This window comes from Theobroma umbraticum, unplaced genomic scaffold, assembly GCF_002168275.2.
Source record: "Theobroma umbraticum cultivar Fairchild unplaced genomic scaffold, ASM216827v3 scaffold_56.0, whole genome shotgun sequence".
NCBI classification, from domain to species: domain Eukaryota; kingdom Viridiplantae; phylum Streptophyta; class Magnoliopsida; order Malvales; family Malvaceae; genus Theobroma; species Theobroma umbraticum.
Window position 1 is genome coordinate 8,343,784 of NW_018397256.1, and position 16,643 is coordinate 8,360,426.

Here is a 16,643-nt window from a genome sequence, read left to right on the forward strand (position 1 = left end):
TAATATTATTGCAGTTTGTGTTTGATAGAATATTAAGTGAGTTTTGTTCTCCAGCACAACCTGGCCACTTCTTGAGGAGAATGCTTTCTTGTCTGTTGCTGTTGTGGCATGCATATCAGTTAAGTCAGTCACCAAAGCAAATTAATTACAAATTTGAAGGGGCCCAAAAGGTCCAATCAATACTATTAAGTTATACCAAGCCAAAGACAATATTCAAGTAATAACCACTCCAAATAGAGGTTATTATATATTGTTGCAAGGTGGAAGTGATATTATATTGCACACCTTATTGTGTGCAGACTCGATCCTAGCTAGCCAGCCATGCTGGCAAAAGTAGTTTCCTTGTGATGAATTTCCCATTTTAATAGGGCATCAACCTTGAAATCATGACACAAGATAAACTAGGAATGTCCAAGACCTTGGCAATGCAGTTTTTTTTTTTTTTTCAAAAATAAACAAGAAAGGTGAGCTATGTATCCAATTGTCAGATAGCTATTATCAGTTTCATAGAATTTATTTGAAAGACTACACAACAAATTAAAGAAATTACTAACATGTTAGGAGGATTCTAGAAAACATATCTTCAAATATATATTAACAGAAAAGAGAACGATACCTGCTAGGAAGGACCAGCGGTTGTTAAGAGATCCATGAATATTAGCAGTATAATGAATATAACCCTGAAAAGATATTCATAACCAAACATTAAAATATGACATGAATTTTTTATGAAATTTGCAAAAAAATCTTAACAAAAATCTGTTTTCAATACAGATGTGCATGCTAATACTACTCCAAAATGGATCTACTGGTGTTAGACAATAGTTTTCAGATTTCAGTTAACACTCAACAGAGTAGGGGAGTATATGGATTGAACATGCTGGAAACCCAGTTTTCCAAACTTTTCCATCTAAGAAGTAAATTGAATCAGAAGGGGGAAATTTGAATACATTGAGGTGAAGGGGATAAGAGATATTCTTATTAATGATGAACAACATGTTTTTGTCTGCACAGAGTTAATTGACTATTGTAAACTCATAATCTTTGTAATATTGGGTTGATAACTTACAATATCCTAATTTCTGAATTTGATATGAAACTTTAATGTGTTGCATGAAATGATTCTGTTGGTTCCAACCTAATGAAGTTGTTGAATGATGTGGGTGCCTCCACAGACTACTCTCAGAAAAAAATTTAACTGCACTCTTTGACAGAAATTTTGAAGCGTCAGTAACTGTTTCAAGAACCTGCTTGAACAAGATACCCAACCAGCAGTCCAATTGCCTCTTCATAAAAATTTTGATGTAAAAGCAACTTTATTTCCCTACTTGCAAATATTTTCGGAATTCCAGCATGCTTCTTCACTAGCTAAGCAACATACAACTTTGTGCCATTTCCACAATTTCCAAATTTTAATGCAATCCCCGATTGTGACAATATATCCTTGAAAGACTGCTTTATTTGTCAAGTCACTGCACCATGGTTAACACCATTCACATCAATTGAGCTACAGCCAGGCACCTTTTTGACTCCAAGATGTTTCATCTTTGCTCTAACCTTTATTACATCTCCCCATCTATCAGCAGAGGCATAGATATTGGCCAGAAGTGTATGAATACTGGAATCACTTGATTTAATTTCTACTAGCTGTTGAGCCACCCGTTCTCCCATCTCAACATCGCCATAGGTCCTGCAAGCACTAAGCAATGAACCATAAAGTGGCACAAGAAGTTCATTAGCTTGACCTGGTATATCTTCTATCAACTTCTCTACTTCAGCTAACAGTCCAGCGCGGCCAAGTAGGTCAATCAGACACGCATAATGTTCCAATTTTGGCTCAATCTGATACACTTTAGACATGGAATCAAAAAACTGACGGCCTTCTTCAACCAATCCTCCATGATTACATGCACTTAAAACACCAATAAAGGTGATATCATCAGGTTTTTCTTCGGTTTGTTTCATTTGTGAGAATAACTCAAGTGCCTTGCTTGCCTCCCCATTAACCGCGAGCCCACATATAACTGAAGTCCAAGAGGCAGTATCCTTTTTACTCAGCCCATAGAAAATCTCCAAAGCTTCATCTACGCATCCACATTTTGCATACATTTCTATAAGAGCAGTCCCAACAATGGTGTCTACAACAATTCTATTTTCATTGAGATATCCATGAATCCATTTCCCTTGCTCAAGAGCTCCCATCTGAGCACAACCTGTTAGGAGAGAAACCACAACGAACTTATCTGGTTTAACCCTTTGAATCTGCATTTCTTTAAACAGTTCCATTGACTCATCAAAACGGTTGAACTGAACGTAACCATTAATCATAGCTGTCCAAAGAACAACATCCCTAACTGGACTTCTGTCAAACAACTCTCTAGCTTCATCCAGTAGACCACAGTTTACATAGCCAGACACCATACTAGTCCAGCAATTAACATTCTTAATCGGCATCTCATCAAAAACTTTCCTGGCTATATCCAGACAACCACACTTACAATACATGTCTAACAACGCGTTCCCCATAATAGCAGTTAATTCAAGTTCCTTCCTTACATAACGGTTAATTTCATTGCCAAGTTCCAATCTTCTCAATGCTGTACAAGCCGAAAGAGTGCTAACAATTGTAGCCTCATTAGGCTTAACCAGGCCCTCTTTTATCATCAACCCAAAAACATTGACAGCATCTTCAAATATCCCACACCTAACCAAACCAGAAATCAACACGTTCCAGGAAACCACATCTCTATCAGGCATTTTATCAAATATTTTCTTCGAATACGCAATCCGGCCTAATTGAACATACATATCCATAAGTGAGTTAATCACATAAGCATCAAATTCAAGCCCCGATTTTGCCACCACCCCATGAATCTTTTCACCTTGGAAAACCTCACCCAAGCTTCCAATTGCCTTCAAAACAAAAGGATAGGTAAAATTATCAGGCCACAACCCCCGTTCCCTCAGCTTCCCAAAGACCAAGATGGCATTTTTATAACTACCCTTTTTTACAAACGTCTTGATCATCACATTGTATATGAACAAAGATGGATTTTGGACGAGACTGAAGACTTTTTCAGCGTGTCGGAAGTTTCCAAGAGATGAGTCCGCACAAAAAGCTATGAGTTTGTTGAGAGTGTGGCCGTCTTGGTGGAGACCAAGTAGGAAGGTTTGGGCTTGAATTTGCTTAAGGTGGTTCATGGATTTGCAGTTTTTGAGAAGAAAGATGCATGATTGTTTTGTTTGCGGAGGGGAACGGAAGTGAAACGAGAAAAGGCGTGGCTTTGATAGAAAGTAATGGCGGGAAATGAAGTGAAATAACTGAAGCTGCTGTTGAGTGATCATCAGAGTCTGGCCTTTTCGGAATCAAATAAGCAAAGCATTTATAATGTAACAGATTTATGGGCTTGGTCTCTCGAAAGTACACTAGAGGAAGACTCTTCAATTCATGATTACCAGCAGCCCAATCTAAAATTTACTTGACGACAGTAAACTTGGTTTAACATTATGAACCCTTGTTAATATGTGTTCTTCTCCAAGCTTAATGATTACTAATTAGTAGTACACAAAACACTCTTTAAGCCTAATTGGGCTGTTGTTGGGCCAACTAAATGCAATCCCTGTAAAAACTTGGACCAGCTTTGTGATCAAACTATCATAAATGTTGGACTGCAAAAGTAAAAGTAATGTCTGAATCACTCAGACATCACTTTTGACTTTATATATTAATTTACTTAAGGATAGAAATACGTATCTCTATCCCAATTGATTGAATTGAAATTTCCCTTTTTCAAATTATATAGTTTCGATAAACTATGAAATAAAATATAAGAAGTTTCATGCATTTGTTTTTCTCATTTTATAAATATTTTCTTTAGCTTTCCAAAAAATAATAAATTTTATTTTTTCTAATATTTAATTACAATCTCAAATATTAATCATTAAAATTATCTAAGAACAAATTTTAATAATTAAAATGTTCCTTTACAAACTTTTTATTTATCTTGAACACTAGTTTTTAATGAAATTATCACTTTTATCTTTACTTCAAAGAAAAAAAATAGTAGTAATATACAAAATATTATCTTATCGTCTTAATTAAAGTGCAAGGTATATCTAGATAAAATGAGAAAAGCTTGCCACCACTACTATTTTCACTATCATTGTCCTTCCTAGACGCTGTCGTTTAGCCATTCAAAGCAATCCGAAGGCTGAACTTGTCCTCCCCCTTGATTTTAATTGCAAACGTATAGCTTTGGAAGAAAGTGGCTCTGGCTCCGTTGCTGCCCCTGTTACCTGTATTACCAAATCAAACACGCAGATTTTTCTATATAGTACATCTCCCTTCGGTCTCTATCCAACGAGTCATCCTTCACCTCTCCATGAGCCTTGCCCTCGCCTTTCCGCAACCATTCATTTCGATCTCTGCTTCCACGACAGTCCTCTTTCAACACTCCAAGATCTCCCTGTTCCTGTTTCCTGTTTCCTGTCGGTGACTTCTCTCCTTCCGTTGTATCTGTTTTATTTTCTTTATTATAGCTTAATTAAATCTGCGTTTCCTTTCATTTAATTGTTAGATCAATAGAACTCTTAAATACCCACATCCCTTTTCTTCCTATGAAGTCCTTTTCTAGCTCATATCCTGTGATAATTTCCACAAATGCATCTGCCATTGTCAAAATATTTTAAGATCTACTGATTTTAACTTCTGGGTATTTGTTATTTACATAAAATCAGAACCTTCTCCCAAAAGAAAAAAAAAATGTCAGCAATTAGATTTGATTCCACTAGACAATACTATGCTACAAGCAGTTTGGTCATTGGTTATGCACTTTGTTCAAGCTTACTTGCTGTCATCAACAAATTTGCAATAACTAAATTCAACTACCCAGGTTTATTAACTGCATTACAGTACTTAACTTCGGCGCTTGGGGTCTGGGTTTTGGGCAAGTTTGGGTTTTTACATCATGATCCTTTCACATTGGATATTGCCAAGAAGTTTTTGCCTGCTGCTATTGTCTTTTACCTTGCAATCTTCACAAACACCAATCTTTTGCGTCACGCAAATGTGGATACTTTTATAGTGTTTAGATCCTTGACACCCCTTTTGGTAGCCATAGCCGATACGACCTTTAGGAGGCAACCATGCCCGTCAAAGCTAACATTTATGTCTCTGTTGATCATTCTGGGTGGTGCTGTTGGGTATGTGGCTACTGATTCGAACTTTACTTTAACTGCATATACGTGGGCGTTGGCATATTTGGTGACAATTACTACTGAGATGGTTTATATTAAGCATATGGTGATGAATCTTGGGTTGAACACTTGGGGTTTTGTATTGTACAACAACTTGTTATCACTGATGATGGCACCCATTTTTTGGGTTTTGACTGGAGAATATAGAGAGGTGTTTGCTGCTTTGGGAGCCAATGCTGGGAATTGGTTTGAACCTGTGGCGTTTACTGCAGTATCTTTGTCTTGCTTGTTTGGTTTGCTCATCAGTTTCTTTGGTTTTGCGGCTAGGAGGGCTATCTCTGCCACAGCATTTACTGTGACTGGTGTGGTTAATAAGTTTCTTACAGTTGTGATCAATGTGTTGATTTGGGATAAGCACGCTACTCCTTTTGGTTTGGTTTGCCTCCTTTTCACACTGGCAGGAGGGGTTCTTTATCAGCAGTCAGTTACTGGACCACCACGTGAGTCAACCACACCCAAGCAGACAAATGATGAGAATGAGAATGATGATGCTGAAGAGAATCAAGGAAAGAGTGTGTTGGGTAAACATGCTTCTATATGATAATTTTTATTTTTTACTTTTCATGGTTTTAGCCTCTGAAGAAGACTGTTGGGATGTATGAATCTCTAGTATCCCTAATTTTGGAAGGACCTTTTCTGTGTAAGATCTCACAATCCCATATTTTAGAATTTAAACATGGTAAGCCCTTAGCTATTTGGTAATTTATAAACCATTGTGCTTTTGGCTCATTATTCACAATATGTTGGCATTCTTTGTTGCTTCATGTACTAGTAGTTGCAGTTTTGCTATATATGGTATTTGGCTCATCAGAATTGAGGAATATGTATTTTGTTGTTTTCTCTTTACTTTTCTTTTCTCACAGATATTCTGGTGACCTTGGTTTAGATATTGATGTTGCTATCAGTTATAGTGTCCCAGATTAGTTTCAAGGAATTTTCTGAATTAGTAGCATTCTGATTCTTAATACCAATGTAGTGTCTCCTGGAGAAAAAAGGAGAAAAGAAAGTACACTACGAACCTTATGTCATAGCTTGAACACTGGACTTATGATGTGTCTTGTAACTCAAATTGAGGTAAGCTTCATTGGTGGGGTGCTAGTGAAGAGGGCACTGAGCCTTTGAGAGATTAACTGATTTTCTGATCAGCATATTGCAATAAATGCCATCAATTCATCTCTAAGATCAACTGCTGCTGAACTATTTTGTTATTTTGTTCCTTGATATGGTTTCTACCATTTTGGCATTGGTCTTGGGAACTTGCTAGTTCACTGTCATGCACAAGATAGACTGGATCAGTGGCCAGTGGCCAATTTCTTTTAGTTTATCCCTGTCCTAATTGCTTCTTGCCTTTCTCGTAATTTCTTTAAGCTTTCAACTTAGACACTCAGATGAATTTGATTGTTATTTGGTGCTTTCTTACCATACATGAGAGAACCTTGATTTGATGCTCTTCCTATATGTCTAGTTTTATAGCTTGCATTCAAATGTTATCCAATTTTATTTAGTTCCTTTGTGGTAAATGGGCATTCTGCAGATGGCTGAAAATTTGCAAATTTTATCTGATTAAGAATCCTTTCATGGATGGTTATGGCATCAGACTTGGCTCCTTATTCATTTGTTGTTTGTTGTGATGAGCAAGTCCTTTCGTGAGATTTTACAAATAAAGCACTAAAACTTGCTTCCCTTGCAATAAGTTATGAAATTAGTGAAATTTATTTGGCTGGATTCCGTGTCTATGAGATACCTGTTGACACCGGAAGGAAGCCTGGTTGCGGTAATCCCTATGTCTAAAACCTTTAAAGTAGATAATATTTGCACTCTAGGACACACTTGTTTATAATTTTGCAACATTCATGTTCTAAATACTCCACTCCCATAGCTATTTTTCCGTTGTTTCTTAAGCAGCATAGCCTAGTACTTCTCAACCCAAAGCCAATGCCTAACTTTTAACCGTGAGGGTTAACTGGGCAAAGCCTGGTGTTCTTTATCCTCGGTGTTCTTGCTTCTAGTCAAGTAACAGTTAACAAACTGGCTTGCTTTCATTGACTATCATTTCATCCACTTCTTTCTTTCTCTCTCTTCACTTTTGTTTTATCTTCTACGAAGCCGCTTTCCATTGTCTGCAAACAGATTTGCTCTTGGGTGACATCAGCATGCTCAATAGCAACACTTCCGCCCTAGTGTGTGATTGTGAATGCCATGGGTGCGGCTCTGTTGGACGTGGAATTGAAGTGTGAAGTATTTGCATCCAGCGGTCAAGCATAACTGCTTGCGACCAAAACAGCCACAGTACAACTAATTGCATATGGCTTCACCCGTCTAATCTGCAGTCTCAAAACTTCTTTATACAAACGTCTATTCACTTGCCAAAGCCCAAAAGAGCACACCGCATACAGGTGCAAGAAAGCAACAGATTAGCCATCACCCTCAAATTGCACCTCACCGGCCAGAATAACATCAAAGCCTTATCCAACCAAGGTATGACTCAACATGGAACATATTAATGTCTGCCGTAAGCATCAATAAGGGACATGTTTAGTAGCCGAAAAAAACCTTGTCGTTAATGCTTTTGCCGCCCAGGTCCGTATTTAGCATCCATCTCTTTCTCTGTTGTTCGTTATTTCCGTTACAAGAACTTATACTCTTTCTTTATCTTAAAGAGGTTTAAATATTAAATAAATCTCTGAATCTTTTCATTGTTCTTAAATAATTTTTTTTCATTATATTCAAATAAATTCTATTTTATAATTTATATTCAAATACATTCTTATGTTAACGTAAAAATAGCAATTATATTACACTGTATTAATAATCATTGATCAATTAACATTTGCTGTCAACGTGAACGATGATGTAATTTCTTCTATGACAAAAAATTGGTTTAACACACGAAAGTCTAAGACTGGACAATCAAACCGATTAAAAAGGTATGCATCAGCCATGGAGGCCTCCCTGTCAATCACATAGGCAGCGTGACTCACCCCTCTCAAATAACTAAGCCATTAAGTGCTATCCTATGTATAATTACCGCCCCACAATGAGCTTAGTTGAATACTTTCTTGTCATTTCTTATACACTAAAAGACAATCAAATACGTCGACTAGACTAAAAAATTATTCAAGTTTTTCCACCCTCCCCACCGTCCGTTTAGCCGACCATGACGTTATCCGCATGGGAAGCCTTGGTGGACGATTTGTCCTTTGTTTTCCTTTTAATGCGTACTACTTACATGCTTGAAAGTACCCTCGCTATATATATAATTATAACACTTGAACATCAAATTATTGCGCTAAAAGACATGGATGAATGTCAAAATTCAGACGCCAAGTCCCTCGGTTTCTGCCATCTTCCTTCGGAGCTCATACAAAACATCCTCTTCTCCCTAGCTTTGCCCGAAATCATTCGCATGAAATTAGTCAACAAGTTTCTTGCTTATGTTATATCCGACCAAAATTTTATCCGGGAGTGCAACCTGCGATCAAGGTCAGCTACTTGGTTGTTTGTCTACAAGAAACGATGGCGCCGTGACGCGACGATTCATGGTTTCTCCGATCAATCAAACCGTTGGTTCAAGATTTCCATTGATGATTTGATGATGCAAGTGATTTTTTATCCGGGTGAAGATATTTACTTATTGACAGCGAGTGGCAATATTTTTTTGTTTGCTTCCAATACCCAAAAGGCAGTTATTGCCGTTAATTTGGTTAGTAAGGCCGTTAAAAAGATCCCTCCATGTCCATTGGGCCCACGTGGCACTTCTTCTTGGAGAAGATCAGGGATGAAGTTAGTACCCGAACCATCCGGTTCGGGCCATTTCCGGTTTGTGTTTGTTGAGTTGTTGGAGAACCGTCCGGTTCTGTTTGAGTACAATTCAGAGACTGACGAGTGGGAGTCCACCAAGGCAAGAGAGATTTACGGGAACTTTCTAGGGAACGATTGTATGTTTCTCAATGCTGTTAATGGACCTTATGAAAGCCTGGTGGTGGCCGTTGGATCTGAATACTGCAACTCCCCAATGATTCTACGGCCACGATTAGGAAATCCAGTGCAGCAACCATCCACTGCATTCAGCTGGGTGAACATCAGTGATCGGAAACACGTGTAGGGTGATGGACACATGATGATCATGAGATCGAGGGGCATGGACAACAACACGGATAGGAGGGTGAAGATGCTAAGTAGCATAGAAATGTGGGGCATAAGCCTAAACAGTGGGAATTGGCAGTATATTTCAAACGTTCCAAGTGACATAATGAAGCAACTTGGGAAGCCCTATGGAGTTATGATAGGGTGCTTAGAGGCAAGACGTGGGATAATAAGGTTGGTTTTGATGTCTAATTTTGAGGGTTTATGGGACATTGTTTGGCTCACTTATGAAAAAGAGAGCGGTGTTTGGACTTGGGTCCCATTGCCTGATTGCAAGATGAAGGGCTCCAACCTGGCTGGAATCACATTCTCCTCGGGCCTTTCCCTCGCATGATCTAACATGAGACTCTACGGAACGGCTGCTGGATTGAGATCATCAAAGAGGATGCTCTCAGATTGTGCTGTTGTCTTCCTTTTTTTGGGGTTTTATATTAAATATAATAGCATTGGTTTTGTAAGAGTTTGTTCATGGCTTGTTAGCAGTGAAGTTCCTTATTTGTGGACAACTTTTCTTGTACAAATTTGGAGTTCAGTTAAACAGCATAATTACGGGCTTACAGACGGGTTGCCAAGTCTCCCTAGTGGGCCTCAAAATCTCGACGGTCTGGGTCAAGTTGCAAATGGCCGATAGTTGGCGGGCACTGTGTAAAAATGGAAAGAAGACATTCCAAACCGCAAACAGACCCCCGTGTTTGGTCTGAGAGTGCGAATCGTGTGTACTGGCGATTGATATGGATGAAATAACTTAAAGCACTTCCAAGGCTATTATATATGTCCAATCTAATTCTCATCTTACAAAACAATATATTAACCAACTTCAATCACACAGTCCTTTTTCATTGTTTGCCGCTCAGGATTGAGATCTAAAGTATTGTTAATAGCACAAGACAAAAATAGGGTCAGCTAATTGTAATGCGGCTACATCTAATTAAACAAAACTCCGTCTTTATTCTCTCCCCTCCCACCAATTTGCTAATTATAGGATTAAAATTCTCCTTCTCGCTATCCAATGCAATTTACGATGTTGATAAATTAATGTAATAGCATAACCTTATCTGATAAGATTATTTATATTGATAATTTCGTCTCATTATCATTTAACACTAGTAATTCATTTGGTCTTAAACATTTATACTCATTCAATTAAAAGAAAGACATTCAATCCCTCCAAAGTTTATGCTTGTATGGAAATGGAATTCATGGTATTACGAATTCCAAAGAAAATCATGAATTGAAAATATTACAGAATCAGTAAGAAGGTCGGTAATTGGATTTGGAGGTTGTTGTAAACTGTGAAAGATGGGGGGGCGAGCGAAGCCAGAAGACAGGTTTGAGCTCTTTCTCTCTCTTTCATGAATCATGTTGCCATAAAATCACAGATGCCATAACGTGATGGTGTCAGCTAAAAGAACGGAATGGGACACACAATTTAGGTGTCTGTTCTAAACACAACATGTTCTCTTGAGGAAATTGCTGGTCCCAGTTCCCTTTCCTTTCACTTCCTCAAAGCCGGCCAGCCAGCCAGCCAGCCAGCCAGCCCCAACATAAAAGGCCAAAAGGAAAAAAAAAAGGGTAAATCTCCTTTTTTTCATCTTTGTGTTTTTTGATACCCGCAAAAGCCCCTTCAGAATACATTACAGCACTGGTTTTCCTGTTTTCCAATTTTTAACTCTTTAAATTCGAACTTTTCGGGTTTAGCAAACTGGTCCCAAATTCCATGTTATCTACTGGACCACATAACAGTTATTTCTTTTTCTTTTTTTCTTTTTTTGTGTTTTAATTTATGGATGGTGGAGCCACTCGATTTTTTTTTTAACAAAGGCAAAATCATGTGTTTCCCTCTGGACTGGATATCTGTTAAGGTTCCGGTTTTCTCATGCAAAGGGCTTTTAAAATTCGTCAAAACCTCTTAAAATATCTAGTATGAACCAATAATCCCCCAATTTGAGGGCCCTTTTGAAATGGTCCCAGACTGCCAAACGTAGTATTTTAATATTTTATATATTTGCATGCCATGGACCACATCAGCCCCTTCATACGATTCTTTACAAGTTTGTGTACTTTGCATGATTTGTAAATGGTTAAGTGATTTTAAATGAACAACTTTTTTAAATGTAATGTGTTTATGTACATTTGTGCTCAAACAGCAATGATCAGTATTTGAACACCTAATTCCCTCCCTTCTCTACTCTCTCTCTCTGAATAATTGCATATAGTAATAAATTATTGCTTCCGAAACTGTTTTGACTTCCTCGGACATGGGATGAGAGAGAATGTGTTACTTTTTAGTGTCAAGGCATGTAGCACCATTTACCCAATTCATCCTACGTTATGATAATTCTTACTAGATTTTGACATTCTCATCTGAAGAATTTTACTCACTAATTGAAACAAAGTCTAGTTTGGCAAATTCAAGGATGTCATGATAATCAATTTTGTCAATGTTAATAATGAAAAAAGACTGTACTAAATGGGCTGAAAAAAAAATTAAACTAAATTCATCTTCGTAATTGTTGAATTGTAATAGTAAATTTATGAAAGGTTATTTTCCTTGATGTAATAAAGATGTAGTTTCATTGATTCCGTAACCGGTCAAAGTGCAATGTGTGGCACAGCACAAAAATTAATAAGCGAATCCCACCAATTTTCAAAAGGCGTTAGAATTGGGAGCAGACCTAATTCTAGCTCTATTTTGACTCATTGGACTATTAAATGTATGTCCCCTCAAGGCTAAATGTGCTGGTGCCTGCAGATATGGGATCAATGTACTTGCCTTTAATTAAATTAGGGTTTTCCCTTCCACTTCTTTTTTTTTTTAATTTTTCTAAACAACCAAGTTGAGGATATATACATATATTATCTCTCAAATAAACAACAAAGGTTTCCCTGTCTAAATTACGCAACTGGATTACCGAAAACTATACTAGTTTAATCCTGTGCTACTCCCACTGACATAGACTGAATTTTTTGTTTATTTTCTCACTACTTATTATTAATGATTTCCTAATATAATTCATTAACAAGGACACCTGTTGATGTCTTCTTCTTGCTACACGTTTCTCGCGAGGCCAAATATTAGCCTTTACTCCTCTATATAATTTTCTTTTTCTATAAATGAAAAATTCATTAATAATAATAATAATAATAATAATAATAATGAAACACCTGAGCTACCGAACAACTTGCATCGAATTTTTGTAGGTAGAAACAGTGACTCGATGAGGGAGACATAATTCTCTGAGAAAGAGCAGCGGCCGACCAGTTGAGTAGATCTTTAGTGTTGCTGGAGGACCAAAATAATATTTGCCCGCTGTAAGCTTGAAAACAATCAAACTAGTGACTCCGTATATTGATTAATATCTTGTTTAAATTTTAATTTGATTGTTAATTAAAAAGTCATTTTCAATAAAAAACCGACTCTCCTTTTAATATTATATTATATATTATATATTATATATATCATCTTCATTGACCCTATCATACTAGTAGTAGTATTAGTTATTTTCTGGCTGTGTTTTTCATTTCATAATCTTTCAAATCGGAACAAGTTTTCTTTAATTGCAAACTAAATTAATCTAACCTTGAAACATAATATCCTCCGTTCAATTTTAAATTTTTTTTCTTGATTAATTCCTGCATCACTTTCACTTCAACTTTTCATAATCTTATATTTATTTAAAAAATGGATACTGCTTGTTTAAACTAAGTTTTAATATTATTGAAATTAGAACGTAAAGGAGAAAAAAAAAGAAAAAAAAAAGGAGGGTGACAGCAAAAATCATTGTCCAAAGATAGATACCTCATCCTCAGAAGTACACGTCATTCCCCCTCTAATCTCCCACTTTCTCTTTTTCTCTCAACTAAAAAATCTCTTCCCTTTCTTTACAGCTCTTTTTCCATCCCTTTGTCTACTAATTCTCACTCTTTGGCCAAAGCCTGGGCATGACAAATCTGCCTCTTATTTGATTATTTCCGCACTTTAATATCCCTTTTACAAAAAGAAGAAAGGGAATTTGAACCATGGTGCTCTACGACTCCGCCACGTCAGCGGCGAGTAGCAGCGGCAGCTCATCATCATCTTCCTACAAGCAGCCACAGCAGCAGCAGCAGCAAGATATTGATGGGCTACTCGCCGGAGCTGGATACAAAGTCCGGTCATCGGAGTTACGACAAGTAGCTCAGAGACTGGAACGACTCGAAATCGCCATGGTTAATTCCCCCGCAGATTTCTCTTATCTCGCTTCAGATGCTATCCACTATAACCCTTCCGATCTCGCCTCCTGGGTCGACTCGCTCCTTTCCGAGTTCACTCAGCCTCCTACTTGCCCCGCCGAATTCATCATGGATCCTGTAACCAATCAGGCGGTGGTAAACAACGCGTGGACCAGCACCGAACCTCATACGCCGCAGGTGCACCAGAATATTTCTTTCGAGCGACAAAGTTTGAATCATCAGTTGACGGTTGTAACGGCCATGGAAGAAGATTCCGGTATAAGGCTGGTCCACATGTTGATGATTTGTGCGGAGTGCGTCCAACGTGGCGACCTCCCATTGGCTTCTTCTTTAATCGACGACATGCAACGGTTACTGACTCGTGTCAACACCGTTTGTGGCATCGGAAAAGTTGCAGGACATTTTATCGACGCTTTGAGTCGCAGAGTTTTCCAAGGAATTGGCGGAGGGTCCATCAGCGGTGGCTCCGCTTATGAGAACGAGATTTTGTATCATCATTTTTACGAAGCGTGTCCTTACTTGAAATTCGCTCACTTCACCGCCAATCAGGCGATTCTCGAAGCTTTCGACGGTCACGATTGCGTCCACGTGGTGGATTTCAATTTGATGCACGGCTTACAATGGCCGGCTTTGATACAAGCCCTCGCTTTACGTCCCGGTGGACCTCCTTTGCTTCGTTTGACCGGCATTGGACCGCCGTCACCAGATGGCCGTGACTCGCTTCGCGAAATCGGTTTACGGCTTGCCGAGCTGGCTCGCTCCGTCAACGTCCGTTTCGCCTTCCGTGGAGTCGCGGCTACCAGGCTCGAAGACGTTAAGCCGTGGATGCTTCAGGTTAATCCAAAAGAAGCGGTGGCAGTGAACTCAATCATGCAGCTTCACCGCTTACTAGGATCTGACCCGACACGGAATTCTCCTATCGAAACGGTTTTGAGTTGGATCCGGAGCTTAAACCCGAAAATTATGACTGTCGTTGAACAAGAAGCCAACCACAACCAACCCGGTTTTCTGGACCGGTTCACTGAAGCACTTTATTATTATTCGACTATGTTCGACTCTTTAGAAGCTTGCACAGTTCAACCGGCGAAGGCTTTAGCCGAGATATACATTCAGAGGGAAATAGCCAACGTCGTGAGCTGTGAAGGTTCCGCTCGAGTAGAAAGACACGAGCCGTTAGCCAAGTGGAGGACGCGGCTCAATGGAGCCGGATTTAGGCCATTACATTTGGGGTCCAACGCGTTTAAACAAGCTAGCATGTTATTGACGTTGTTCTCGGCGGAAGGGTATTTGGTGGAAGAAAATGAAGGGTGTCTGACACTGGGTTGGCATAGCCGCCCTCTCATTGCGGCTTCGGCTTGGCATGCCGTATCGGATGCGGCAGCTGAGATGCCGGCTTGGGATAATCATCAACCATCATAAGTAGGGCAGAGTTGTAATAATTAAGAGCTTGTTGTAAATTTGGGGTAATTTGGCTATTTATGGGAAAATCTTTTCCTTTTCAGTTTTTCTTTTGCCCTTTATTACAGCTTTATTGGTGCTGTTTTCAATGATATTGTACTCCAGCAGAAATCTGTTCCTAGGATGTTTTGTATTTTTTACCCTTGATTCTGCGGTATCCTTAAATCGGGGAACTTGGCCGCTGTTAGGATGATGAGACAGCCAGATAGGATCATAGCAATTTAATTTTGGTGGTTAAGCATATTAGGCTTAGAGGAATGTTGTTAATTCTACCAATTGGAGAATGTTAGAAGCTAGAAACTACATAAACCGCACCCTTCGGTTAGAAATATCACTCAGTTTAAACTTGAATGTTATTCTATATTTCAAACATAAATTCTAATTTAGGAAGGAAAAAAACTTAGCAATAATGTTTGAAAAAGACATGGAAAAGGCGAAATTGTTAGAGGTCTTTATTATAACAGTTTATCAATTGCTATCCTCATTCATAGCCCTTATTAAAGTTAAATTTTATGATAGAAAATGACATTTTTCTGCTTTTCTGATATATAGGGACGTTTATCAAATGGGGAAAAAATGCAAATTATGCAATTCATTTCCGTATCTAAACCAAAGTTTTCGATTATGGAAATATGAATAGAGAGGGTATGAAAAATAAGCTTGAACTGTAACCAAGAAGTATTATTTAACATTAGGGACTAAAGAATTGCAAAGGGAGAGTGACTTTACATTGTTGTTAAGCTTTTATGAAATCCAGGATCTGGAATGAACATAACTCATATGAGAGGCTGTCACTTGTCTTTGAGTATTGTGTGTGTCTGGAATCATGTCCCAAACTGGGAAGTTCTTCAGAGACCTTTTTCAGGTTTTGAGTGCTGCTTGTGACCAAACATGACCCAAATTTCATCCAACCACAAAAACTTCCTTTATTTTCTCAGGAGATGATGAGTGCTGCCGGCATTTGTGGCAATATATGGGATGGGTGGGTAGGCCATTGAATCTAGCAAATCTTCTGTAAAAGTAACCATATATAGGAATAGCTACTTTTTCCACTGTGTCATTTCTACTAGTGTGCCTTACTGATAAGAATGAATTGTAAGCTGGATATATACCCCTTGGCTTTAATTCGCCCTATAAAGGTAAAAAGCATATGAATTTAGAATAATGCACTGCATCTTGCAAGCTAAACAAAGTGGAAATTTGTTGTATTTTATCAAATGCGAGTCTAACCAATGGATTTAGAAGCAACGGTAACTTGAAAAATCTGAAGCAAGTGTGAGTTAGTACTTTTAATGGCTAGCATGCACGACAACCACACGTGAAAGCAATGGCTTATGTTTTTCAAGCAACAAGTGAGAGAGGGCCCAATGCCCAATGGGGTTGATTCTTCCTTTACTATGTTTACTTAGGTATTTAAAAGATGTAATGTAATGTAATGTAGCATGAGAGAGAGAGAGAGAGAGAGATGGAGCTGAAGCTGAAGCTGATGCGTCATGCATGTGGGTTTTCTGAAACAAACCAAATAGTAAAGGGCACCAAATTAAGCGAAC

General features: G+C 38.3%; 4 protein-coding genes across 5 annotated transcripts; 3 read left to right on the forward strand and 1 right to left on the reverse strand.

Moving 5' to 3' along the window:
- Positions 1–616: 616 nt before the first annotated feature.
- On the reverse strand, positions 617–3,345 carry LOC110411243 (Pentatricopeptide repeat (PPR-like) superfamily protein). 2 transcript variants are annotated; one of them, XM_021421308.1, is made up of 2 exons: positions 1,070–3,345; positions 617–680 (listed from the first exon to the last, which is right to left on the reverse strand). In XM_021421308.1, the coding sequence occupies exon 1, from the start codon at positions 3,343–3,345 to the stop codon at positions 1,465–1,467; it is 1,881 nt and encodes a 626-aa protein (XP_021276983.1). In that variant the 3' UTR covers positions 617–680; positions 1,070–1,464. The 2 variants fall into 2 exon arrangements, with proteins under 2 accessions (XP_021276983.1, XP_021276984.1); XM_021421309.2 differs by having other exon boundaries at positions 647–680; positions 1,139–3,345.
- An 896-nt stretch (positions 3,346–4,241) lies between these two features.
- GONST4 (golgi nucleotide sugar transporter 4) lies at positions 4,242–5,995 on the forward strand. The gene has a single exon (XM_021420509.2). The coding sequence runs from the start codon at positions 4,763–4,765 to the stop codon at positions 5,795–5,797; it is 1,035 nt and encodes a 344-aa protein (XP_021276184.1). The 5' UTR covers positions 4,242–4,762; the 3' UTR covers positions 5,798–5,995.
- Positions 5,996–8,554: 2,559 nt separating this feature from the next.
- LOC110411485 (GRAS family transcription factor family protein) lies at positions 8,555–9,869 on the forward strand. The gene is given in 1 exon segment (XM_021421665.1): positions 8,555–9,869. A coding segment is annotated over 1 exon segment (1,182 nt). The 3' UTR covers positions 9,737–9,869.
- Positions 9,870–13,226: 3,357 nt separating this feature from the next.
- LOC110410574 (protein SLENDER RICE1-LIKE 1-like) lies at positions 13,227–15,217 on the forward strand. The gene has a single exon (XM_021420339.2). It carries the CDS (start codon positions 13,423–13,425, stop codon positions 15,052–15,054), a length of 1,632 nt encoding a protein of 543 aa, XP_021276014.1. The 5' UTR covers positions 13,227–13,422; the 3' UTR covers positions 15,055–15,217.
- The last annotated feature ends 1,426 nt before the right edge of the window (positions 15,218–16,643 follow it).

What these genes read in the sequence shown, in the direction of transcription:
- LOC110411243 (XM_021421308.1), bottom strand. Translation starts at nt 3,345, where the DNA reads ATGATCACTCAACAGCAGCTTCAGTTATTTCACTTCATTTCCCGCCAT.
- GONST4 (XM_021420509.2), top strand. Translation starts at nt 4,763, where the DNA reads ATGTCAGCAATTAGATTTGATTCCACTAGACAATACTATGCTACAAGC.
- LOC110410574 (XM_021420339.2), top strand. Translation starts at nt 13,423, where the DNA reads ATGGTGCTCTACGACTCCGCCACGTCAGCGGCGAGTAGCAGCGGCAGC.